The sequence below is a fragment of the Onychomys torridus genome, chromosome 5 (genome assembly GCF_903995425.1).
Source record: "Onychomys torridus chromosome 5, mOncTor1.1, whole genome shotgun sequence".
Lineage (NCBI taxonomy): Eukaryota > Metazoa > Chordata > Mammalia > Rodentia > Cricetidae > Onychomys > Onychomys torridus.
The window spans coordinates 88570090-88597987 of NC_050447.1; the positions used below are offsets into that span (position 1 = coordinate 88570090).

Genomic DNA, 27898 nt, shown 5'->3' on the forward strand with positions numbered 1-27898 from the left:
ACGTACATGTGGGTACATTATAACACACAGAAAGGACAACAGGAATGGGCAAACACTAGGTGAGGAGGAGGGACTGAATTAGGCAATGGGCACTCGAGTCATTAAAGAGGATCTAAAGCTAATTGTTTTTATAGTTTTAACGCTGTCATGTATTTTTAGATTTTTGGTGGTGAATAAGTGCACAGAAATGCATTTGATAGTGAAAATGTAAAATTTGATGAGAGGCACTATTGCTTCTGAATGGCTATTCTAATTGTATAGAAGTTCACTGAGGCTAGGTGGCGGTGACACACGCCCTTAATCCCAGCACTTGTGAGGCAGAGGCAGGCGGATCTCTGTGAGTTCGAGGCCAGCCTGGGCTACAGAGTGAGTTCCAGGAAAGGCGCAAAGCTACACAGAGAAATCCTGTCTTGAAAAAAACAAAAAGAAGTTCACTGAGAATTATGAATGTGAATGTGGATTTGGTTAATTTTGCTTCAAATGTTTTTTTATTTGCATGTAATTTATAACAAAGTTTTAATAAATGAAATAAACTTAAAAAATAAGATTTATATAATTTATGAAACAAAACACTAAATGCACATTACCATCAGATCTGTTAGTTGCACCCTGAGCATTTATACCATAAATAAAACTTATATCCATGCAAAAGCACGTGCACAACTGTTTGTGATCACTTTATTTAAAAATTGAAAATAACAAAAATATGTCACAAACTGTCCCTGTCACAGAATGCCCCAGCTTGGCAGTTCCCAGGAATGAATGATTACCTCACAGAGCAGACAGAATCACCTCCAGAGTAAGACAATGCGTTAACAGCAACCTCCACAGTTACCTCCAGAGTGACTTCCTCTCCAACACACTGCCCAAATGACAGTACAGAGGCAGGAAGAAGTGTCCAGGGCTCAGCTAGGTTGGCCTGGGCAGGGGGAGGGACTTTCTGAGGTACAGTAACTTCTTTCTTGACAGCGGTTAAGACCTTCTATGCTCTTGGAAACTAGGGACGTATCTTGTCTCTGGTCAGTGTGTTGGGCTGTGCCCATCATTCTATAGTGATGAGCAGTGTGACCCATGGGAAGAATCTGGATAAAGGGAACATGAGGCCTGATGAGTTCTTTGTCATTTCCTCTGAATCAAAAATAACTTCAAAATAAAAAGGTTTGGGTGGGGGGAAGCTAAAAGATTGTCACATGACAACCAAAGTCCTCACTTTTCTCCCTTATTTTTTTGCCACATTTGGCTTTCCAAATATATGCCAAATATTGATTACAAAGGGTCAAGTTTCTCTAGTTTTTCTTTTCTTTTTAATGTTTAAGCTTTTTTATTTAGTGTGTGTGTGTGTGTGTGTGTGTGTGTGTGTGTGTGTGTACTCAATGCAACAGTACACATGTAGAGGCTGAGCTAACTCACCCAGTTTTTCTTATTTTCCAGCAAGGAGTTGCAAGGACTTAATGTACCTCACTCAGCATTTCTTGGGAAGACCCTCTGAAAAGGGGGCAGCACTTGACCTCTGACAGGACTTCAGTTAACTGTTTTCCAGCATGGGGATCACCAAGATGCTTTCAAAGTGCTCAAACTCCCTAGAAACACCTTAACCTCCCAAGTCAGAAACCAGGACCTTGTTAGAAATGGACTATGCTGAAAGGTTAAGACCCGGGAACGCCCTAGATTCGACACCAGGGTTCCTGTAGAATATTCACAAGAGAAACCGTGAGCAGATTGTATTACATTCTCTTCTACAATTATGATAGTCAAGGACATAATTATAAAAATCAATTTATTACTGGGTATCCAAAATGAAAATGCCACATAGTTAAGAGATAATGTTATTCTTTGTGTCATACTGTTTTCTCAATTCAGGTTCAACCCAAAAACAAACAAGCAAACAAACAAACAAACAAAACAAAAAACCAAAACAAAAAAACCTAAACAACTACCAGAAAGAAAGAAATGAGCCATTATTTTTAACTTACCAGAACATTAACCTGAATCTCAATTATTATGAATCCAACAACCCACTTTACTATTTTATAACATGTGGCCGCTTTAAGACAATCATCTCATCAAAGGCCATAGCCAGGGGTCCTGGGAATTCACATAAGTCAGTCTATCTCTGTCTCTCATGGTGCTGGTATTGAATCCATGGTCCCACACATGTCAGGCAAGGGCTCTGCCACTGAACCATTTCCCTAGCCCATTCTTTCTTCCATTGAACGTTTGAACTCAGGACTTGCTAGGAAGTTCAGTGACACCTGGCACTGACCATGTTCCTGCCTTGGTCTCCCAAGCAGGAGGGATTGCAATCCAGCTCTGCTATGCCAAGGCTCACATAAATTTGGGAACCTGATGAAATTTTGGTGGGGGGAAAAAAAAAAGAAAAACAAATATAAACACAGAGCTAAAGTTCTCAATTTAAAGCCTTCAGAAATTAAAAAGAATGGCCTAAGATGGTTTATAAATGAACTGTGTAACTGCACATGAGCCTGAGTTCTCGGAGAAGCTGTCATCAGGAAGAGGGCACATACATGGGGTCCCCAGGAGTCCCGAATCTAAAGTGCCACCCTATTCTTCCTGCGCATCACTTTCTCAACATTGCTGATGGGGCCTCGATTGCAATGCTCTTTCCAAACTACATAGAAGCAAATATTCATTGGGGGCCATTTTCCTTTGTGTGTGTGGGGTGGGGGTGGGGGTGGGGGGGGTGGTGTGTTCCTGTGTGTGTGCACTAGGTCAGACAGGAACCAGTCAGGTGCCGTGCCTAATTGCCTTCAACTTTATGTTTTGAGATTGCATCTGTCACCGAACCTGAGCTCACCAATTCAGCTGCACTAGCTATGCAGTGAGGGCCTGGGATCCTCTTTCCACCTCCCCAGCACTGAGATGTCAGGCATGCAGAACCATACTGAGCTCTTTAGAGGTGTACTGGGGCCTAAGCTCAGGTTCTCATCTTGCAGAACAAGAAGTTCACCCACTGAGCCATCTCCCCAGCCTCAGGTGACAAGTTCTAAGAGGCCAGTTTCTTGGAAGAGTGATGATCAGCATGAGATGCTGTCTGTGAAATCTAGCTCAACTACTATTTTTTGTCCTTGTATCCAAATCTGTACCCTATAGGTGATCACCAGCAGTCACTGAACTCAGAGATAACAGCCCTGCCCTCAGGAGTCCCCTCTAAAAGGCAATCATGGAAAATCATCCTTTTGGATAATCTTGTTGTCACCTGTGTATTTTAGCCCGAGTCCCTTTCCACCCTGGCAGCTCATCCTGATGATAAAACCTCAGTGTCAATGTGTCAGCACATCCATATGTAGACCTCTGACACCGAAGGTGGTGGTAGAGATGTCAGCATCCCTATTCTACAGATGAACACCAAGGAGGTTTCCTATGCAAATGGCACAGGAAGGTGATTTTTAAAAACCAGTAACACACCCTGTGTGTGTGTGTGTGTGTGTGTGTGTGTGTGTGTGTGTGTGTGTGAGAAGTTTGAGGAAAAATTTACAAGCAAAATAAATTTTAAAAGCCTAATTAAAAAAGCAAAATTAAATGTAAAAATCATGAGTGTGCTAGAGATGTAGCTGAGTGGTCCAGGCCCTGGGTTCTATTCCCAGCACCTCACAGAGTGTGCTGCTTATCCCTGGAGAGACAGCATTCGGGAAATGGCAGAGGAAGGATCAGAAGTTCTTTCTCAGCTACATAGAGAAATCCAGTCCAGCCAGCCTGAGCTACGTGAAAGCCTGTCAAAAAAAAGAAGCAAAACGAAGACAAACACCCAGCTACAAAGAAGAAAACTAAGTGATTTTCCTTCTTACCTTTTAAAATTCACCCTTCACGTCTTGTTCATCACCAAACCTCACGGACAGGGGCTTTGCGACATTCCTAGGTTGTATCTGCATGCTACATATATTCATTCTTAGTGGAGAAACTTACTTCAAGAAAAAATATTTGGCTCAGGGTAGAAAATATTTTCTATGTCCTAATAAGAATATTATGGTTTCTTTACGAAAATAAAATAATAAAAAAAAGCCCATTACCTTGCAGCTGAGCCCCTAATGGTTCCAGATGGTCACTGCTATAAAGAATACCCCTCTATTCTTTTATGGAGACCCTGAGGTCACAAATTATCTCTGAGATGTAGGGGTTATTCATGCTTCTGAACAGTTAGGTTTTGTTCAGCCCATTTGTCTCAGGGTAGCCATCAGCGACTATGGTGGTAACTGGTGCCTCCAAATGCAGTGTGACAAAGAAACCTCTCTTGCTTTATGCTTCTCTGCCCACCCTTCCCACTTAACAACTACTCAAGCTTTAAATGAATGCAGACAACTATAGCTATATTGGCCGACACCTACAAAAAAATCTCACATTGTTCCCCATCATTTAAGTGCAAGGAAAAAATTAAAACAACAGTTAAAACTTTTTATCGGATTTTGGAAAAAAAAAAAAAAAAGAAAGAACTTACTTTGATTTGCTATTTTCTTCAAACACATATTCACACCTCTCTCTTTGCAGGAAAAAAAGATTCCTTTCTATTACAATGAAATTGCATTGATGCTGTATAGCAAAAATACACAAAATAATGCAATACACTAATAAAGCAGTAATGTAAATCCTGTTCCTGCTGTCACTGGATTCTTGCTAACTGTCTCTCTTCAGCTTGACATCAATTAATGATTTTAATTCCAGACTCTGTCACCGTGCCCACCACCCTTTTCTCTAATTAAAATGGATGATGTGTGATGGGGACAAAGCACACAAGATTTTGTTCTTCTAACATTTCTATTCATTAGTATTTGTGCTTTTATAATAAATGGCTTTTAGCACTAATTGCAGCAGAGAAACATGAAGAGAACACATTTGTGACTGAGCACAGTCTTTATTTATCCAGAGTAGGTACAGATAAAGTCTATGCTGTGTTGAAATCTCCCAGCTACATACAAAATGTCCCTACTTCCAAAACAGGGGGATACAATGCAGAGAATCATCCATGGGGAGGTTTGACGTTGAATCTGGGTCCAATGTGAGTGCTTTACCACTGAACTATATCCCCAGTCAAGTTTTTTTTTTAAATGTATTTATTTTTATTTTATATGCATTGGTGTTTTGCCATGGATGTCAGGTCCCCTCAAATTGGAGTTACAGACAGTTCTGAGCTACCATGTGGGTGCTGGGAATTGAACCCTGGTCCTCTGGAAGAACAGCCAGCCCCACCCACCCCCTTTTTCTTTTGAGATAGGATTTATTAAGTTGTCCAGGCCATCCTTGAACTTATTCCAAGCAAGATTTGGACTTGTGATCCACTTGCCTTGGTCTTCTGAATAGCTGGGATTAAATACAGATACCAAGCCTGTCTCTGTGCTACAATTTAAAGAGGAAAAGAAAAAGACTTTAAGAAACACAAATTGCATTAGAATGATTAAATAATCAGTTAAATTCTTCTCGTGCTGGGAATTGAACTCAAGATTTCATTCATGTTAAATACATACTCTACAACTGAGCTGTACTTTCAACCCTCAAGAGACCCGCCTTGGATTTTATTTATTTCTTTGAGACAGGGTCTCATGTATCCCTAGCTAGCCTTGAACTAGCTGAAGATGAAGGATTTAGCAATTCATCTACAGATGGCCTTGGATTTCTGGCCTTCTTGCCTCCACACTTGAGTGCTGGGATTACATGTGTAGGCCACTATACATAGTTTATGCAACTCTGGGGATCAAAGCCAAGGTTTTGTGTACCAGGCAGGCACTCTGTCAATGAAACACATACCCAATCCCTTTTCTAGTAAGGCAGGACAAGGGGCCTTGAGCTATTCATTGGCCTGCATTAGCCTTCTACTAAAAATATGGTGTAAGCCACTGCATCCAGCAACTTTAATGATGTGTGTATGGGTGGAGTGGGGTGAGGGGTATTGTAGTTCAGTGGTAAAGAACTTGTTTAACATGACAAAAAAACCTCTGAGTTCTATAACTAGTTTGCCACACGTGACCATGTACATAAACATGCGGTTAATATTTACAAAAGAGGAACATACTAAGATTAGTTCAACAGAAAACAATTTGAAAATGTTTCAGCTGCTTCATATTATACAGTTGTTGGCTGTCTTAAAACCTTCATACTGATCTTATGATCACGCGGTTCTTCTGTGAGAACCATTTGCTCCGACACACTGTTCCATTACGCAGAAGCCTCACTCTGGAGCCACAGTCCTTGCATTATCTTTCTCTAAAATACCCATTTGACTGACATTCATTACATAAAACCTACACTCATGGAAAAATCAAACACAAGATAGTGGCTGGTTTGCTGTGTGGGCAGCAAGGCAAGAAGATGTGTGCAGGAATGAAGCCTTATTAAACAAGGCCCAGGCTCAGAACAGCCGAGCTCATGTCCACCATCAGAACAGACCAGCATTTTAGGGATAACATTTAAATACCATAGACATGGTCCTTTCCATTTTCCTATATTTACTCCTTTAGCAAAGGGATTCACAAGTGTGGGCAGGCAAGAAAACACTTTGGTTTGGAGGACATGTCATGAAGCATTAATGAAGGAATTACAGCTTCTGTATTTGATGGAGAGTCAACCAAAAATTCTAGAACTCAAATACTCCAGTGTAAAATGCTGTTATAGAAGGAATGTATCCGCAGCGAGAGAGAGGGTGAGGCTATGGGGAGAATGCTCTTTTCTGGTTTGTGTTTTTAAATCCATTTTTCCAATCATATTTTCCCCAGGAAGCGACAGTATTCCTCCTCAAAACAGCATTGCTAATGGCAAAAACAGCACAGAAGGGGAAATAGACTAAAGAAGACTTAGCACATATCACAAGCACCAAACACACAATGGGACTTAGCACCTCATCACAAGTATCAAGCTTGCAGCCTGATTAGCAGCCATGAAAGCACTGAGGATAAACTTCAAACACCAGGTATACTGCCTGCCAGCAGCACCAGTTTGTTATAAATCCACGGTTCATATAAAACATACTTTTAAAAGTATTAAAATATAAAGAGCCATAACTTGCTCAAATTTCTGAATGCAACTGGCTTCTTTTTGGACTAGTCACTTTTCAAAGTGACTTGTTCTAAGCCCATGTACACTGTAAATTTACTATGACCAACTGAGTCCCCAGGGTACTGCATCATATAGGCACAGAGATAGATTAAAAGTCAAAGTGAGAAATGAACCATGCTTTGAGCAAATTATTAACATAAATGAAGCTGTAATCTTAAACTTGTTTAGTTGGGCACACTTGACAGTGTATTATGAAAGTATCTTGGAAATGTTGATAGAATTCTGCAGGGGAGTATAGAAGCCACCTAACTGCAAAGCAAGCATGTCTAGACTATGAAAGATTGTGCAGTGTTGGCCAATTTCAAGGCAAGGAAGCAGAGTATTTCTTCCCATCACGCCATCTGCTCTCTAAGTAACTTGGACATCTGTGGATGACGTGAGTCCATATACTGACCTGGTATGTTCTATGTTTAGGAGAAAAAAACTCTTTTAGCGTGGACATGATGGAGACTATTAGGGAAGAAGAATGGGGTGGAGGAAGGATGTACAAGAGTCCACTGGGAGGTATGACTGTGAACACAGTGCATCACAGGTGCACATAGAGCAACACAATGAAACAGATCTGTGCAATGAATACACACTAAAACAAATGAATAAACACACAGACAAACAGAAGCCCTGCCTAACACAGTACAACATGTTCAAAGGAAAATTAGGCGCTGGAGTCAACTCAAAGTCAGAATGTCTGGCATGTATGAGCCCCTGGGCTTCATTCTTAGAACTAAGAAAGATAAAGAGATAAGTAAACAGATTAAAAGTAAATAAATGCAAATGTATCATACATTCAAACTCTGTGTTTTATGTCTACATTTACTGGGAAGCTAAAGAACAGAATAACTGCTCCATTCAAAACAAAGAGAAATGAAAAGCAAAATTCCCCAGAGAAAGATGAATGAAAACATTCCCCAGCTAATTTATATAAAGAAAGCTGTTGGGCTGGGGCACAGCTCAGAGGAAGGGGTCTTACTTGACATGTGTGAGACTTTCAAGTCAATCCCCAGAAATGCAAAATAAAACCAGAAACACCTTCAGACCTGAGAGGTGCTTTTTAGATTTCCTACTCATTCTTTAGCATGAGATAGCCCATCTCTAGAACTGTAAACACACACCTGCTCTCAAAGGTGCTATCCACGCTAAGGATAAAATGAAACCCACTCCAAGTCCAAGATGGAAAGGCAAATTCTTTCTAGGCACAGGGTGCCTGGCTGTGGGCACTCAGGAAAGGCAGTGTGAGGCAGAAGGCTGGAGTATGTGCCTATAATCCCAGTGCTGGGCAGATGGAGACGAGGCTTGGTGGTCAGCTCTAGGTTCAGTGAGAGACCCTTTCTCAAAAAACAGAACAGAACAATAAAGAGCAACAGAGGAAGACACCAGGTTTCCACATGGATGCACATAATTTACACACACACACAAAGAAACCCAATAAATAGATAAGGTCAGTATTAATGTATACCCGTCCACTATGTAAACAATTTAACTAAAACCATAAAATTTCACTTCGGTTCAAATGAATAGAAAAGTTCCTGCCTTTTCTTTTCAAAAGCCTTCCTTTGTGTCTGTTAATTCCCAATCATCACAGATATTACAGCTGAGTGCAAACTATTTGCATTGAAGATAAAAGCAGTAGACAGGAAGCCATGACTGAGGGTGGCACCTCAGCCAGGGAAGGTGCTGGTACTTCGGAGGCCTACCTCTCCTGCTCTTCCTTCATCCGCACCCTGTCCTCTTCGGATGTGAAGGAATCCTGGATTTTGACTCGACCCATTTTCTCCATCTTGTCATCTTTTCGATGTTTGCCAAACCTGTTGGTAATGAAAATTTCTACCTGGTCAATACATACACAGTGAATTGTCCTTTCTCAGATACACACATACTTAGTGACATGGCTAGGTTCCCCACAATGTGGCACAGATGACTCCTGAGTGTATCACCCTCAATGAGCAAATTCTATTAAATTTTAATTAGAATATTCCAGGTAAAACCTTTTCGAAGGGCCACTCCCCAGCCCCTCAGTATCTATGTTTTTTTGTGTTGTTTAACAAAACAAAATAAAAAGCTGAGCAAGGTTAACTAGTTTATTCTTCTGAGGGGCTGGGGAGTGGTCCAGTTGGCAGAGTGCTTACCCAGCATGCATGAAACCCTGGGTTCCATCTGTAGCATTACCCCCTCCCCCCAAAAAAATGAGATAAGATATAAGAAGTTCAAGGTCACCCTTATCTATAAAAAAAGAGTTCAAGGTCAACCTGAATTATTCTGTCTCAAAAACAACAGAAGAAAGACTTGCAGTTGATCCCACGAAACCAGAAAATAAATGTGCAGAATGACAGGCTGAACACTTCAGACACCAGAAAGAAAAAAAAATCTGCACAGAGGGAGCTCCTCTTAGGACTGAAGACTGAGAAACCAAAATCGTCTAGTTAATGATCTCTCCATAAGCAATGATTCTTCTTTATTTTCAACGGGTAGGCTTATTGGGAACATTCATCATAGTTTAAAAACTGACAAATGTTTGCAGGGTTTAAAACACAGAGGATAATTCACACTGCTAGACTGGAGCTTAGTAAACTGAAAGCTTTGGGGGTGTCTTCACCAAACACTCTCCTCAGTTCACTGAGCAACGGCAGGAGGATGCCATCCCTTAGAAATCCACCTCTGATCGAAACCAAATACGAGGCATGCACATGTGATTTGGCCTTGGTCTGTACACTGCTGAGGATAGATGCCGACCCCAGGGCTTTTAAGAAAATGCCATGCTAGTCTATGCTGGCATCCAAAACATCACAGATGCTTCCAGCTTCATATGGACCCCTTTTCCTGCTGTTATTTTCCTCTCTAAAAAGCCCATGTGCCCCTCAATGCTTGCCTGCCATGGTCTCCCATCAGATTCATGCGTGAGGACTGTCAAGTCACCAGCTGTCTCAACGAAGAAATCTCAGGCACACAGTTGCACAAAGAAATGCTCATTAATAAAAAGGATGGGGGGCAGGGAGGGCTGAGTCTTTCTATCTGAAGAGGTGACATGGGACAGAAAGGCAAAATCATGGGCACAAGAGGGAAAGCTCCTCATTCCAGTGTGGTTGAAGCATCTATCCAGCTAAGCATCAATAACTGAACACAAATAACATCTGATAAAGGTCTTTCTCCCTTTCCAGCTACAGACCTGTGATTGTTTTTTAGGGATCTCATCCAAAACGCCCTTTACAGTAAGAGGGCATATACTAAACCACTTGTACAATTTTAACAGATTGCAATTGTATCCCTGCCACCTCTGGAGCCATCCTATAATCTCAGTTATAAGAGAGGGAACAGAGTTAAAGGAGGAGAGGGCTCCTTAGAAACCCAGTGGTAACAACATTCCCAGGGTTTCCAACGTTCTGTCGTAGTTACCACTGGGACATTTGAAGGGGACACTCCCTGGAGAACCCCCTATCCACCCTTGGGTATGTCTTATTCTTCCCTTGAACAACTATGTTCTCTTAGTCCCCTTGCCCTACCATGTTCAAGATCCTTGTTTAAAGTATCCTTTAATGCACTGTGACTCTTAAGAAGCCCATGCCACCCTCTCAGGAGTACCATATTGCTCCCCTGAGTGCCTCTCTGCTTTTTAAATAAACTCCAAAACTGTTTTTCTCACCCTGGAATTCTTTTCTGCATCAGAGCCAAAGGGTCTTGATTCTACCCAGAGATTAGGGGAGCTTTTCAGGTTGCTGGTAATGACAGAGTGGTCCTATGATTCCCTCTCTAAAGCTGCCAGCTGGCAGAGAGGCCAGGAATCATCAGGTTGACAGAAACAACCCCACATCAAAATTAGAAGAGCAAAGATGTGTACAGTTGACAGATAAAAGAAAAAGATTTCAAGTCACAGGCTGGTTGGTTGGTTAGTGGCACAGGTCATTTCTTATTAATATAAACCTCATTTGAAACACTCAGCCACACAGGAAATACTTAGCACTGGCCTTGGATAGTACTTAAGGTACATTGTATTAGTCAAAGGGTTTCTAAACATCAACACTACAGTATTATGCCAGAAAAAAGTTCATGTATTGTCACCACTATTCATTTAAAATTATATATTCTAATGTGAGAAAATAATCAAACCTGGCTATAAGTTAATTCTATAAAGCAAATCTGTCCTTGACATCTTTAGATGTCTTTAGAAAGTAGACAGAAAACTACAACCGGGAATGGAAAGAAGTGAAAGAAAGGCAAGAAGAAAAAAAGGTCTCCAGGAACTCCATCAAATCTCGAATCAGCCCGCTTTTTACAGAATGCTGGTTAAACATGTACTGGAACACTAAACTACACTAATTCTGGGAGTTAAGCATTATGAAATTAAACTTTGCAGAATGAAAGAATCAAACAACAAATAGAAAACATGTATTCTAGGAAGCATCATCATCTCAATCATCATGCTCAGTCACTCACCAAAGTTATTGAGCATCTGCTTGCATAAGAGCCGGCTTATCTATACTCCTGAGCTACAGGCAGTACAGAAAACATGCCATGTCACTATGGCACCATGGGGCCTCTATTCCAGCTTGTATTTAGGTGACAGAGGAATGTGCTGGGAGGGAGCACACAGTGCTGTGTGTGAGGAAAGACAAAGTGAGCCAGAGATGTTATGTCAGAGAATTAAACACGGCTTTCCTGAGAAGAAGACATTGAGCACAGATCGGCCATGTCAGAGCCAGCCACGCTGGGGCATCGGCAATACAGGCTGAGGCCAAGGCTCAAGCTGGTAAAGAGCTTGACTACTGCACCAAAGTTCCACCGCCAGTACCCCATAAACTAAGCATGGTGGCACACACCTAATCCCAGCACTTGGGAGGCATCGGCAGAGGAAGAGAAGTTCAAGGACACTTTCAGCTTCATACTAAGCATGAGGCTAGCCTGGAATATATATAAGCTTGTCTTAAGTAACCTGAGGAAAGTAACAAGGGACCTGAGGCAAGATAGGATGATTTTCTTTGAGGAGCCACAGTGGCCCCAAATCCAGGACTGACACTGCTAGGTGGCATCTGATAATAAGAGTTAGAGAGTAAGAAGCTGAGTGCTTGAGGGGGGTTGTCAGAAACTGTGGCATACATCAGGTGTGTTGGGGGTCACAGAGGAAAGGCGAGGTTAACAGACAGAAATACCAGGATTCGCAGATAGGGGAGCCACAGGCACTACAGAAAATCATTGCTGCCTCCAAGGTTTGGAGGACAGGGCCACTATCCAGTGACACACACAAGGCAGGGAGGGGCAATGTCTAGTGGCTGAATGCCACTTGAGATTGTCCTCTGACCATCACCCACAAACAAACATACACACACACACACACACACACACACACACAAATGTCTAAGTTCAAACAAAATACATTTTGTTTGAATTTTGTTTGAACTTAGACATTTGTGTGTCTGTGTGTATGTTTGTTTGTGGGTGATGGTCAGACAGTTATAAAGGTAAATGATTACAGTCATTTAGTTTTCAGTGTGTAAATGTCCCTCAAATGACACACTGTTGTCATAGTGATTCAAGTTACTCTCACTAAGAAGATGGTGTATGTCTGTGCATTGACTAATCCTATTGGAGAAAACTGAGATTGATTTGTGCATGTTTTAAAACCCAGGCCTTACGTATGCTACACAAATAGTCTACCACTAAGCTAACAAGTTGGAAAGACTCAGTTATGTATATTCTTCTTTATAAGCCAGAGATGAGTGACTGACAAATGGCCACTTTCCAATGTCACACTGATCAGCTGCACAATGGATCTGAGATCTATAACGCAAGCCAGGCCACCTGAGACTGGTTATGGGAAGGAGGTGGGATAAGGAATGCCTTTGGTCATGAAGAGAAAAGCTAAAACCCAGTAAAAGAACCCCCAAATGGACGCCCAAGCTGTCATTTCTATGTAGAAAGACCCATCACTAACAATTAACACCTGCTACGTTCTTCTTTATTAAACCACTGCTTTCATTTTTAGTGAAGCAGTATAAATGTTGCTGAAATAGCTTGCCATTTAAACTGTGATCCTTTTACTGCTACTAAATTTAGAATTCTTTAGAAAAATCATGCTGAATGATAACACAGTGCTCTGTTCTAGATACAACAAAAACACCCATTGGTTGTGACGAGAGGGCTTTCCCCCAAACAGTGTTTTAAAACATGATACAGTAAAAAGAAAGTTGTAAGAACATGCTGCCATATAAAAATAGCATCCCCAGAAACAATTATTTTATACTCTTTGAAGAATAGGTCTTAAAATAATATTTTCTTAAAAAAATAAGTGAAATGTCATTGAAGTCTGATATTTCACAGCTAATTACCAGGGTTCTGTGACTCGGGAGGACTTTGTCATGATGTGTACCTGACTATTTACCTCAGGAAATATGTAGGCTAGAATAAATGATACTTTATGGCTGTAGAAGAGGTCTCAACTGGATCAAATATGAATTTGGCCTCAGCCCCCAGAGACTAGCACCTCTGACCAGGCACCACTGTGCAGCTCTACAAGTCTTGGTCCTGTATCCCGCTCATCATTTCCCAACCCTTGACCTACTGTGCTTCATCCTATCATTTCCTCCATCTGAGAATCCATTTTTTTCTTTCTGGAACCTCTCATTTGTTTTTGTTGGCCGTATGCCAGCAATATATGCCGCCTTTGGACACTGACAATGCTGCCATTTGCTCTGAAGACCCTTCGGGTACATCAGCAGCCCAGCAAGCCAGCTGAAGACCGCAGGTAGCAGACTACACCCCCAGCCTAGTCCCCACTTAATGCAGAGTACACCTTACCCCATCAAAACAAACCACTGGCTTCCACCATCACTACTCCAGAGCTGCCGAGGCGGGAATCCCCAGAGTCATTATGGCCCTAAGTTGCTCTAGAAAAACCAGTTCCAGCTGATTCTGGTGATAGGAATGGGTTTTCCTACATTCTAGATTTATCAGCTTCCTTTAATGTATCACTTAGTTGGGGTTTCAGTGTGAAATGCCTGTGAATGCTATATGGAAAACCGCATCCCAGAAAACTGCCACCATGCCTTACCTGCCCTGATAGACTGATAGACTGTGAACCATAACACGACCTTTCTTTCTTAAACTGCCTTGGCCAGGGGTCTTGTCCCGGTAATGAGGACAGTAACTGACATGCCCTTGCAGTCTTGAACATAATTTGCAAACTTACTTTGTTTAAAATCCTAACCTTTCTAGATTTTTTATTTATAATATATAAATGTATATATTTATTTTACATCCTGGCTGCATTCCCCCCCCCACACACACACAAGCCCCAATCCTCCATTTCTGTTTAGGAAAGAGAGGTATCCCATGAATACTAACAAATCAGGCCCTATTAAGACTAAGCACCTCGCCTCTCTAGATTGTGTATGAAGAAAACAAAACTCTAGCTATACATCTTTGTAGATTTTTTTTTTTTTTTTGCATTCTTATCCACAGAAGACAGATGATCACAGGTTTCTAGAAATCAAAAGATAGATCTCCCAGTCCAGTCATCACAGAATGATAAACTGAGGCCCAGGGGCCTCTGGGAGCTATCCAAAGTCAGACTGCAGGCTGGGACTAGAGATTAGAGAACCTCAGGGTTAAAGATATCTGAGGGGAGGGAGGGTTGGGAACAGGTCCTGAACTTGGGCACTCTCAAGAAAATAAAATCTAGCCAGCCCCTGATGGTGCTTATTTTATTATGTAATTATATCTAACAGGAATTTACTGAGTTCTTACGTTGTGCTTTCTGGTGATACTTTGTGATCTAACAAATAAAGTTTTCCTGAAGATTAGAGTGCTGAGCTAAGCCACTAGTTAGCCACAGAGGCCAGGCAGTAGTGGCACACACCTTTAATCCCAGCATTCAGGAGGCAGAGGCGGATGGATCTCTGTGAGTTCAAGTCCATCCTGGGGTACACAAGGTTAATTTAATCTAAAAGAGAAACAGAGCCAGGCAGTGATGGTACATACCTTTGATCTCAGCACTTGGGATCACACACCTTTGATCCCAGCACTGGGGAGGTGGAGACAGGAAGTAATAAGGGCAGAGCAAGGAATAGAGGAGGGAGGAGACAGGAGCTCAGTGCTCTTTCAGGTTGAGGATTCTGTAGAGGTAAGAACTCTAGTGGCTGGCTACTTTGCTTCTCTGATCTTTCAGCTTTCACCCTTATATCTGGCTCCGGGGTTTTTTATTAATAAGACCAATTATGATTTGTACTACTTTACTATATCAACAGTTCCCACATCAACTTGTGAGGGAGGTGCTGTTGCTCCCACAGGAGAGACCCTAAGCAGGGAGCCCAGGGGAATCTACTGACAGCAAGTGAACAATAGCCATGTTCTCACCCAATGCTCTCTCAACCCAACCTAGACACCCAGTCTAGAGGAACCAAAGACAGCCTCTATGTTGTCAGGTACAGAGCAGATGATTAGATGGTTCCTTGTTAAAATACATGAGAAAAGGTTGGGAAGATAACTTCAAGTGTAAATTGCTTCCTGCACAAGCCTAATGGCCTAAAGTTCAAGCCTCAGCACACCCACAAAAACCCTGGTCTGCAACTGTACTCCCAGGGCTGAGGAGGCAGAGACAGGAGCATTCACACGGCTTACCAGCCAGCCAGTCTAGCAAAATTGGTAAGCCGCAATCCTGGTAAGAGACCTTCTTTCAAAAAAATAGAGAGTGATAAAGTAGACATCTGATGTCCACATATATACGTATCCTGCCTGACACACACTCCCATATATAAAACACTTCTATTCACTAGTATTACACACGTTCCACATGTGATAATCCTGGACTGTTGATAGCATTGTGAACTGTAGGACAGTGGTCCCTAAAAGAACTTTTCTGTGAAGACTAAGAGTTTGAAGGCCAAGTCAAGAACTGCCCCATGCACTAGAGAGGATTGTAGAAACTGTGCATTCCCCACTCATAGGGCATTGCAAACATCTATATTCTCAGTGGCACACCAAATGTTAAAAGTTCAGTCTGACATATGCAAACACTGCCAAAGGCTTGTCAAAGATCAGTCCCGACCGAGAAGGAGCAACTTCAAGGATTGAGGAGCACACACTTATGGGAAAAAGAGTGTTCATGGTATCCATCCATACTTCCTGTAGCCCAGGCTGCTTTATAAAAGTGGGGACAGTCATCTGTAATCTGTCCTTCTTGTCATGATTGTGCAGTTTTGTGACATTTTGAGAAATCGCCACTATGAAAGTGGCTGATTTGCTCAGCAGTTGATTGTGGAAATGACAGGGAAATCAAGAAAGAGGGGACTGATTATGGAAAGCAGAAAGCTCCCATTTGGAGGGGAAAAGGCATCAGTAATCAACAATGATGAGAAGGAAGGCAGAGAGAAAGGGCACAAGACAACTTGACAATCCTTTTGTAAGATGGGTGTGGCTCCCCCAGTGATGCAGGGTAGCAGGGGTGCTCTTTGCAAGCAAATTCACAAACTCTAGAGCCATTATTTTTGATTATGTACAGTTCTCATCAGCACTAGTCTGATTGGTTTAATAAACTAAATGTGTGCTGCTTGGGATGCAGGGAAAAATAAGCGACTTTCTTTAAAAGAAAAAAACAGCTTCTATGTAACCAACCTATCATAGCCTTAGTTGTACAATGTGCCCTTGATGGAAGTCATTTCTTTTTCCAAAGTCCTACTAAATGTTCCTGTGAGTGCACTCCATCCTTCCCCAGCTGTTAGCCAATCAAGGATTCACTGATAACCTGGGAATCTGATGCTTCAGAAACTCTAGATGCATGTGGAGCAAGGAAATATTAAAGCTACAATAGAAAATCTCAAAATAATAGAGGGAAGGAAAGTCAGCACAAAATTAAATTTGGTCTAGGAATGAAAGATCTTGAGGGGGAAAACACACACACACATAAAATACATAAAAGCTGGGGTACAGACATAAAAATGTAAGTGGGGACAAGGCCCAGAAGATAAACCTCCCAGACATGAGACAAAAGCATCAATAACTCCGATATCATAGGGCTGCTCTGAAGACATGGGGTGGATAAGGTTTATGTTGATCACATGATAGAGCCCAGCCATCAGCTCACAGAACACAAGCCATGGTGTCTGGGACTTCTTATGAAAAGATGTCAATTAGTAATTGCTGCTCCACACCAAGTCTTGTTACACTTTTTTTTTATATATCATACCCACACTAGTAACCAAGCCACACTAACCCCATAACCCCTACCATTTGAATGCAAATGATATGCAAATTACAGTTAGTTTCTCCTCTAAGTACACCAACTTTATGATAATGTGCACATGCTATACACATACACACACTTCTCATATACTTAAACACAAGAAAACAAAGCAGGAATCTGATTTTGCTAAATGTGTTCTTTTGCAACAATACCAGTCATGGCCACTCAGAGTGATTCCCAGGGTCCCTCTCCCTCCTGGCTCCTTCTCTGGGTCCTTTTGCACTGCCATGCTCCTAATTCTTGCTCTGTTCATTTTAATGCATTATTGTTTCATAATACAATACCACAAATTGCAAATTACCTTTGGCTCAAGGAGTGATTATGAAAAACTATGATCACGGCTGCCTTTGCTCACATCACGCTGATAATAATGAGGGCCTGATTGAGTTCAAGCTGCCGAGTGATGAGAAGGGTCAATTTGAGTGTTTCTATTAAGCATCTTTTGTCAAACCCAACACTTTGCCAGGTCAGAGGCAGATAATCAAACCCTGCATCTGGTTTCCATGGTTATTCTTCAGCCTCAGTTCCTCAAGTGCTACTGTCCTCAGGCAGTCCCACCCCCAGCCCCAAGAGAAACAGAACACTGTTTGGGGGAGTCACTTGGACTCCGCTGACCAACAATTCAAAGAGAGGTTCTACACACCTGGCACTGGGGGTTTTGCCAGTCTATGGCTTTGGGGTAAGTTCGAGGCCAGCCTGGTCTACAGAGCAAGATCTCGGACAGTAACCAAAACCACAGAGAAACCCTGTCTCTAAAAACAAAACAAAACAGAAACAACCACAACAAACAAAACAAAACAAAACAAACAGAACCCTATTGTTGAAGACATCCTATACTCCAGATATAGGTTTAGACGATAGAGCTAACCTGAATTTCTCCTCCCCAAGATCTAATGCTCATAGTACACACACACACACACACACACACACACACACACACACACACACACACACACACGATTGAAGAATGTACCTCATTCTATGGGGCAGAAAGTCCCTCTACCATCTGCCTAGCCAGTACTTCAACAGGAACCAACCACAACCACGGCTGAAAACACCACCAGTAACAAACGCTCACAATGTGGAAACATTCATTGTTGAGTTGAAAATACTCATCCTCAACTGAATTCATACTCTGAAGCAGATTGTATGTCCTTCCTACTGACTCACAGGGTCTATCAGTTACAGCCACTGGCCTGCCCTCCACCAGTACTTTCCCACCTTCCATGTTTACAAAAGCCACCATGAAAAATAATAAGGTTGCTGAAGTTTCAAAACCAAACCAAACCAACAAACAAAAGCCAAAAAACACCTTGAACTTTCAGGCCTATATTCTGGAACTTAAAAAAAACGGAAACTTCCCTAAAGATCTCATTATCTGCAAAGTTCCACATCAGTCAACACTTTTTTCTGTCAATGACGGGGAAACAATTTCTGTTGATTCACACTTCTTCCAGGATGTTCCCTACACAGTAAATTAAGAGGTGCGGATGATCACGGTTTATCTATAGGTTGATTTGCATAGTCAGATGTGACTTGTAAGGGTTGAGGTGTCTTTGAAGGCTGATAGACTGCTCAGAGAGCAAGGAACCCAGGAGGTTCATGCTTCATTCTGAGAACCCAGAGAAGTCAGCAGGGACAGAGCACCCCCTGTCTTCCAAACACACCATCCCCTCAAGGAACAGAGGATCCAATGCTGTGCATCTGCTTGTAAGTGGTCCTTGTAACACTCTGGGATGCTGGATAGTCAGCATCAACAGAAACTGAAGGCTGACATCAAATGCCAACAGTGGCTCTTCTCCAGCCAAGACCCCTGACTGTTCTCTGCTGGAGCTTCATCTCCCTGGGCGCACAGCACAAGGTGTCATGACTCAGCTGGTTAAGGATCCAGAAGCCAGTGAAGATCCCAGTCCCGGCAGGGTTCAGGCTTGAAGTCACAAGGGGTCAGAACAAGGACAGGGATTTACTGTCCCTTCTCCAACCCAACCCAAATGCTCTGCCTATAAATAGAGTGTGAAATCCATAGTTCAGTAATTGTTTAAACAGAGACTGTGTATCTGAACACTGAGTGGAACTCCTCCCATTTAATCCTGTGCGTGCTATATGCTCTAAAATGCCAGGGTGCCTCATTTGCAATCATAAGCAAAAGGCGTACTCTGTGACCAGACAGTCTACTGTCCACACTCTCAGAGAGGCCCTGCTGCCAGTACAGCTGCCTCTACATGGACTCATCAGGTGAATGTCCCCGTTTGAAGCTGGAGAGCAGGGTCTTTATAGCCACAGGACGTGAGCAAGCCCTAGCTTACTGTGAACAGCAGGTGGAGGATCTCACAGGTAGACAGCACTCATATAGCTTCTTTGGGGAAAGCACTCAGACGGTTGACATGGGAAACAATTCAGGAGCAAATAAGCTGGAGGGATAAGAAAGGTCCAACAAATCACCTGCCTGACCATCAGGCAGCACAGTGCACCTCACAACCCTGCTGTGCACTCCCCACAAGGTTCTTAAGTGTGAATAAAGTAGGAAAGAGATAATGAAGAAAGGAAGGCGAGAAGTGCTGGTCTGTGAGCCCAGGAAAGGCACACTCCGAGTGCTAGGTTAAAATGTCCCCTTTGATGGGGACCTCCACCCTCTGACCAATTAGGTCTTACATGTGGGCTCACATATCAAGAGTTCACAAAGTCAATCTTTCTTCATTATACTAACTTATATTTTAAAAACATGCATATTCACATACACAAACGTGTGTGTGTGTGTGTGTGTGTGTGTGTGTGTGTGTGTGTGTGTGTTCGTTCTGGTGGATGTATGTGGAGTCCAGAGGTCAATCTTGTGGTGTCCTTACTATGGTGATAACCAACTTGATTTTATTTTTCTTTTAGACAGGGCCTCTCACTGGCCTGGAACTTCATGGATTAGGCTAAGCACGTGGCCAATTAGTCCTGGAGATCTGTAAGTTTCTGCCTCTGTAGTGCTGATATTACAAGCTCAAGTATGAGTAACCACAGTACTTACTTAGCTTTTATTTACTTGTTTTTGTTTTTTGAATGCGGGTTTGGGGATCAAACTCAGGTGCCTTGTGCTTTAATCAACTGGGTTATCTTCCAGAGCTCAAAAACACACTAGAAGTATGCCAGTGTTAAACCGACCACACTGTAAAATAGTTACCTTAATAAAATTGTGATCCTTGGGAAGCCACCAAACACCCAGCTTGTGATTCCTCAGTGCACAGCCTCCCTGGAATCGGCTTTGGAGAGACAGCCGTGGGAATCACCAAGTGTGAGTCACACCAAAGTGTGCGCAAACACCTGCGCAGCAGTGGTGTGATTACAAGTCCTCCCTAGACTGCAGGAAGGACAGCTGGGTGACCTTAGCACTTCAGGGTCTCCCACGTGTCATAGGGCATTTGGTAGCACATTCAGCATCACTTACTAGGCTTCAGTGGCTCCACTTCTCTGCACTGTCAACCAAACAGCAGACAGTGACACACGCCACTAACAGGACAAAGCCAGGGTTCTAGAACCACTTGCTGTGTAAGACAAACAAGGTCAAGCAGTGCCACCAAACTACAAGGACGTAAGATTCAAAGGACCCTGGTAAATCTTTGACCGTCACCCTCCAGAAAAGATCCCTCTGTCTCTGGAGTACTAAGACTGAAAAAGGAAGCCACTTCCCGGAAAGGAGGTTTGCTTCAGTGCTGATGACCATCCACATGTGGAAGATAAGATCTAGCATGCTAGAGCACAGCAACTGGAGCATGATTCAGCCTGCCGGAACGAGAATGTGGCAATGCCTCACAAAGATGCCATGATCAGCACAGAAAACACTGGAACACTGTGATTAAGAGCTTGTGTATCACATCAGAGAATCATAGCTTACTTCTGTGACACACACACTCAAAAGTGTGCTATTCAATAGTGGTGGCTAGAGCAGGAGAGATGGCTCAGTGGGCAGAGTGCCTGCCTACTATGCAGGAAATACTGGGTTTAATACCAGCACTGCTTTAAACTGGGTGTGGCAGCTCACACCTGCAATCTCGCACTTGGAAGGTGGAGAAAGATGCAGCCGAAGTTGAAGGTCATCCCTGGCTAAACAGCAAGTTTAAGTCTAGACTAGGCTACCTAACAGCCCATCTCAAAAAAAGGGACTAGTGGTGGTAAGCAAATATTCAAAGCAATTTAAAGGATGCAGCACTCTGCTAATTGAAATCATCATGTACACAACACACACTGTTTCTCATAAAGCTAGACACCTCCGCTTCCATTTGCAGGAGCTGCTCTCTTCTTGGAAGTCCACCAAACCCCCTAAGTGGTGAACATAGGGCTCTCTACCATGTGTGGTCTAGGCAAACCAAATCTCATGGCCTTTGGTCTTTGTGCCACCACAGAGGCTGGGATGGATGGCAGCCCAGTACCACAGCAGATGCAATGTTGAGTCCTTGAGGCCACTTGGTTTTCAAAACCAGGCTAGCGAGGCAGGGTCCACAGCAGGGTCCCAAATAGGTGTTATGAACTGCTGGCCCAATATTCACCACCTTCTTCCTTCTGAGTCTGGATCTGCTTTGGTAAGGAAATATGTCAGACAGAGCTATATTTTGGTGGCACAGGACTATCATCAAGGCAAACTGTCACCATCCTCAGGAGTTCAATCAAGTCTAATCACCAAACACTATCTCAGCTACTCTCATAGGAAGGGGGTGGGGAGAGTCATGGGCTCCTGAGCACCCAACATGTCTCCCAACCAGCTGCATGCAATTCTGCCCTAAATCATACATGCCCCGGGTCTCAAGGAGAGTGTACAGGTGGGGGAGGACTAAGGAGAGGGTATGTATCCAACTACAGGAAAGCTGTCATCCCTGTTGAGTAAAGATGCTCCAGTGGGACCTTCTGGGGAGCAGGGAGCACTGCCACTCCTGTGAGTAACCCCTCCTTTATGCTCTGGAAGTGAGCTCAATAAACTCATCTGTGCTCCAGGGTGAACTCTGGTGGCATTGCACCTTGGTCTGTTGTTGGGACCACAGGAAATGGGGAGATGTTTACATTTCTCCAAGGAAAGAATTTTAGCAATAATTCCTCAGTATTCCCTGAGAATAAGGGCATGAGACAGATAACAGCCAGTAGAAGCCTGGACTCCAGGACTGCAAAGATGGCTCAGTGGGTATTTTCTTGTTACAGAGGCATGACGAACTGAGTTTGGATCCCCAAGACCCAAGCACACACCTGTAGTGCACACTTGCGATGCACACCTGTAATTCGGCACTGGAGAAGTGAGGACAGGAGGAACCCTAGGATTTGCTGGCCAGACATTTTAGCTAAATCTGTGCACTTCAACCCAAATGATATTCTATCTCAAAAAAGGAAAGTGGAGAGCAATTGAACAAAAAGCCTGAGGTCAGCTTCTGGGCCCCATGATGTGCACACCTGCACACAAACACATACACACACATGTACCACCCGCATGTGCATAAAATGCAAAAGAAAAGAAACATGAGCTCTGGAGCCAGAGTCCTGGGTCTTCCCACCCTGCTTGCTCTAGGATAAGGAGTCATGTGACTACAGGGACCTGATTGACTGCCCATCCTCATGGGTCTACTGTCAGGGCTGCAAGAAATGAACACTACAATAAATGCTCAGTAAATATGAACTATTTAGATATTGCTGCTTTTAACTTCCATTTCACAGAACCTGATGCCTGAGACTGAAGAGCCTTAGAAGGCTGACTTAGCTTCCTCCCCTTCCCTCTTCTTATTGCTGAGAATGCTGAGGAGATGGGTCAGAGCCATGACGGCGTGATAATACTGAGGACAGAAACATATGGACAGACATTCATTTACAGCAGCAGCATCCAGAGCAGCAGAGTGTAAAGAGACAGGCGAACTGTTGACAAAAGAGTGAACACATGCCATGGAATACTACTTATACTTGAAAGGAGGGAAATTCTGATGCACAGTAAATAGAGATAAAATCCTGAGGACATCATATACTACGTGACATCAACCAGGGAAAGAGAGAAAAGGTGGATGATGCCCTTTCTGTGAGGGACTTAGAGGGTCAGATTCACAGAGAGTAGGAGAGGCGAGCACTCAGGAACCACGGTTTAATAGGTTTAGAATGCCAGTTGTGCAGGATGATGGAGCTCTGGGATGGAAGGTGCATGATGGAATACCCACTGAACTGTACACCAAAATGGTCAGGCGAGCAAACATTATACTCTACATATTTCACGGCAACTTAAAGATAACAGAACATGGGCCGGAATTACAGTTCAGTTGGTCCAGTGCTCGCCTAGCATGCATAAAGCCCATTTCCATACCCCACAATGCATATAACCAGGCATAATGGTACATACCCATAATCCCAGCACTTGGGAAGTGGAGGCAGGAGGATCAGAAGTTCAAGGTTGTCATGAGCTACATAGCAAATCCTAGGCTACTCTGTGCTGCAGGAGACCCCTTCTTAAAAAATCAAATAACAACGTTAATGACAAAATTATAGTAATAAAATATATATTAGAGATGATTGAACAAAAAGGGGCTAGACAACCAATCTCTCACCCAGGCTTGTTCAAAGCAGTTATGTGGGCCTGTGCCGCAGCCACAGAAATGCTGTCTCGAAGACAGAAGATAATGCATGCTCTGTTTCACATGTGCTGCTCTGCTCCAAGGGGACCACCCCTTCTCCACAAACACTGCAGAAACTCCATCTTCAGGCCACACCACCTTCGGGTGGCCCCCACAGTTCCTCACCACCAATTTCTCTCTAAAAAGCCAATCCTGACACATCCCGAAAAAGGCTTTTAGTATAAGACTCAGAAATGCTTTTCATTTTCTTCTCATTGTTTCAGCTGTGGTTTGGGTCTTCTCTAGCTACTGAGGGCCAGGGAAGATGCTCCATCCTTCTAGGACGCTACTGTGCTTTCTCCAGAGTTAACTGCTGCCCCTCACCCACGTAGCTGGAAGGACGGAAATTCTTCTAGGGCAAAAAGGTCCTTTCCATAGTTCCTTGTGATACATGGGAACCCAGTGGAAATGCTGCTTACAGAAGCATTACTTCTTATGGAACAGGGGAATTGAATAGATGGCTCCTTGGCTAAGAACGCTCACTGCTCTTCCAGAAGACCTGAGTTAAATCTCACCAGATCATAACCACCTGTCATCCCAGCTCCCCAGGATCAGAGGCCCTCTTTTCACTTGCCATACATTTCTCCACACACATGAATAAAAATAAAAATGAAATCTTAAAATTCAATCTAAAATAAAGAATTCTAAAAGTTTCCTCTTGCAACAAAAATTTATGGCTAAAAGTGTTTTTTTTTTTTTTTTTTTGGAGGGGGAAGGGTTTCTTTTTGAGTGTAACTAACAGGGAGCTACATAGAAAAGAACAGAATAGGACTCTGGGAATAAAAGATACTGAGATCACAGGTGAAGCCATGGTAGATGGTAGTACATGATAAAAAAAAAAAAGTTTCACATAAATAAACTTACATAAGTAGACTGGGGATATAGCTCTGTCGGTAGACTGCCTGTCTAGCATACACAAAGCCTAGGGTTTGATCCCAACCACCACAAGAGAAAGAGGAGAAAAGGAAGGAGGCAGGTAGACAGGACAAGGGAGGTAGGTAGGGGAGGGATGGGGGGAGACAGAATACATAAACAAAGCTGGTGCTTTGATGAAGCAAGCTATTTGTTTGACCTAGTACCTTTCTCAGTGTGTAAATATGAGGGAAGTTTACATGCAGGCACCCCACAAGACCTCTGGGAAGGCTATGCATCGATGATACTGACTCCCAACACATGATAAAAAGAAACCCAGTAAGCATGTGAGAACTCTCTCTGCTCAGGTAAGACACAAACCACAGGCAGTAAGATGTGCCCTAATTCGCTGTTCCTGCAAGTTGTACTTTGGGAATACCTGACTTAAAAACAAGCCCCGCAACCCAAATCCTATAATCTATTGCTCCTAGTCCTGAGATGACCGGCTTGAGATCCCATCTCAAAAACAAAACGGACTAGGAATATAACAACAGCAGCAGTGGTCAGCATCTACCTAATCTCCAATGAGAAACGGGATCTGGCCTCTGATTCAGATCCATCTATGTGGCAGGAAGCACTGGCTGACCTGCCTCGGGACTGAGGAAAGCAATGAAATGCCCAGAGATTGGCGTACAAAGCTAAACACTGCGGTGAGATCCCTCCATACGCTCTACCTTCCACTACTGCTGTCTATCCAGCACGACCAGAGGGTGCCAAGGGGCAATGGGTATGATGCTCTGAGAAAGTTACTTTGGCATCTGTGTGGGTTTCACATACAATTAGTATTCATTACTAAGGATGATGATAAAAAGCACTGGAATCCCACCAAGGCAAAACACTCTATTCAGTTCTTCAGTCATTTTCTGAAAGTAGACAGACTTGATAGTCTAGGCTAGACCCTTCTGCTCTAAATTCCCAGGACAGAGTCCACACCACCCTTTCACACAGCCCACTGGAGTGGAGCCCACTCCATGAGGCTAGCACCTGATCAGTAGTGATCTGCATGCACTCAGTCCCTGAAGCCTAAGACTGTGCCTACGATAGAGTTGGCCCTGTTTAAATGTCGCTGAGAGTGAAACCTAGGGCTGTGTCTCATAATTATTCAAGATCATGGATGCTAGGCTGAGGCTTAGGAAAAGAGCCACATTCACCTGCTTCCTATCAGAAACCATTCCCACCAGATGAGGGCGAAATGCTCAGAATTTCTTTGACCGCCTCCGTGACTATTTTTGTAGAAGGAGGGCTGGGCTTTATGTGAACTCATCTATCTACTGTGTTAATTTCTAAGTCATCTTAGCAGTATGGCTGGCAGGGAGCAGTGAGAGAGGAGCTTGGATGTGGCGAGGGACGGAGGCATTCTCCTTAGCAGTAGTATCCTGCATGAGTATGAAATCCTGTGGCAGGAACTTGGGGACAGTGCTGGCTCAGGCCACACCAGCTTCCTTCACCTGGATGAGCTACAGCAGGACTGACCAGTTGCAGTGGAGCAGTAAAAGTTAATCTTGAACAAAAGTTAATCTTTAACAGGCACTCATCAGGAAGTTCTGACGTGCAATGGTTCCTGCTCAGTGGTTTGGCCGCTCATTGGCAAGCCCACACCCCCTGGGAGGGCATGCCTTACCAGAGAGTGATCATCCTTTCTTCATTGTGGCCAGGGCAGCTCAGTGGCAGCCCAGTGTGTCTGCATACATGGCACCCTCTACTTTAAATCTGTGCTCCAAGCAATGTCAGGAGCTGCTGTGATGCTCCAGGAAAGCATCACAGGAAAACTTGTAGGGGTGGGGAGTGCCTCTGCTGGTGAAGGGCTTTCCAAGCCCGAACAAAGCCCCAGGGCTGGGCCACAGCACTCAACAGAACCAGGTGTGCAGCTGGTACACGCCCAGAAACCCAGTACTCCAGAGGTACTGGCATTTGGATCAGAAGTTCGAAGTCCTGGGCTACGTAATGAGTTTGAGGTCAGCTGGGCTACAGGAACCCTGCCTCAAACAAACAAGAACAAAAATGAGTAGGACAATTTCAGCCCTTTCGGCACCCATGACAGGTTGCTAATAAGCAACTGTGTCAGAATCAACCCTCTGAAAGAGACAGGTGACATCATCTTTGTGATTAAAAACTAGGAAAAAGGCTTTGGGGCATGTTGTCCAGTGTATGTCTACCAGGCCATCCCAGAACTGACCCTAAAGCTTTTCTTCCCTTTTGAGGAAAAAGAAAACTGTGAAATTCTTGTTGAAAAGTTCACCTTGAGATGTGGTTCCTATCAGTTATGAGTGGGAAATGACTAAGAGCTGCTGCATAAAGAGACAGTGGCTAGAGACAGAACCAGGGCCTCACACACGCTGGGAAATGCTCCAGCGCCGAGCCACAGCCCTGGACCCCGAAGGCCAGAATGGAAGATCCCAGAGAGAACCAAGGCAGGAGATGAGTTGCTGAGCCCAGCACCGTGTTTGGGGCCAAAGCCTGAGAGGAGCTCTGTGGTCTCTTGCACAGTCAGCAGCAGTAGGGCAGCCACAGAGACAGCCAAGGTAGAATTAGCCCTGGAGGGAGGCGTGCAGACAGTTTCTGAGGAGGCGAGGATGACTGCACACTTGTTTTAATAGCACAGTGGAGAATGGGTAGAGGTGGAGCGTGGTCTGAGGTACAAGAAGGTGCTTGTAAGGAACTGGGGAAAGAGCAGGGAGAAGCAGAAGCGTCACTTGAGTCAGAGCCCTGGGGGACGATCCTGAACAGTGGAGGACAATGAGCAAGCAGGCTCATCAGAGAAGGGACTCTGCCATCACACCAAGTACAGTCACTTAGGAAAGGAGGTACGTACAGGTGGCAATGTTCGATTCAGTAACAAAACCCTTAAGGTTCATTTGGAGGATGGGCTGGGGGAAATGTAGCTAAACAGCGGTGCGCTTGCCTAACAAGCAGGAAGCCTTGGAACCTATCCTGGGGCCGGCTACAAAGGCAATGGAGGAGCAAAGAAGGGAGTAATTGGAGGGTACTAAAGGAACTGGGGAGGATAGCAGGACAGAAATTAGGCGGAAATAGAAACTACTCAACAGTCAGGACCAAAGGGCACAAACTTCTGTAGCTCAGA

General features: G+C 43.6%; 1 protein-coding gene across 6 annotated transcripts in view; it reads right to left on the reverse strand.

Annotated features, from left to right (window-relative positions):
• Positions 1-27898, reverse strand: part of Pard3 (par-3 family cell polarity regulator) — a 539860-nt gene that overhangs the window by 136509 nt on the left and 375453 nt on the right. For all 6 annotated transcript variants that reach the window (XM_036187591.1, XM_036187588.1, XM_036187587.1 and 3 more), the window contains one exon: positions 8754-8864. In XM_036187591.1, coding sequence (XP_036043484.1) covers positions 8754-8864 — 111 coding nt within the window. The remainder of the gene's footprint in view (positions 1-8753; positions 8865-27898) is intronic.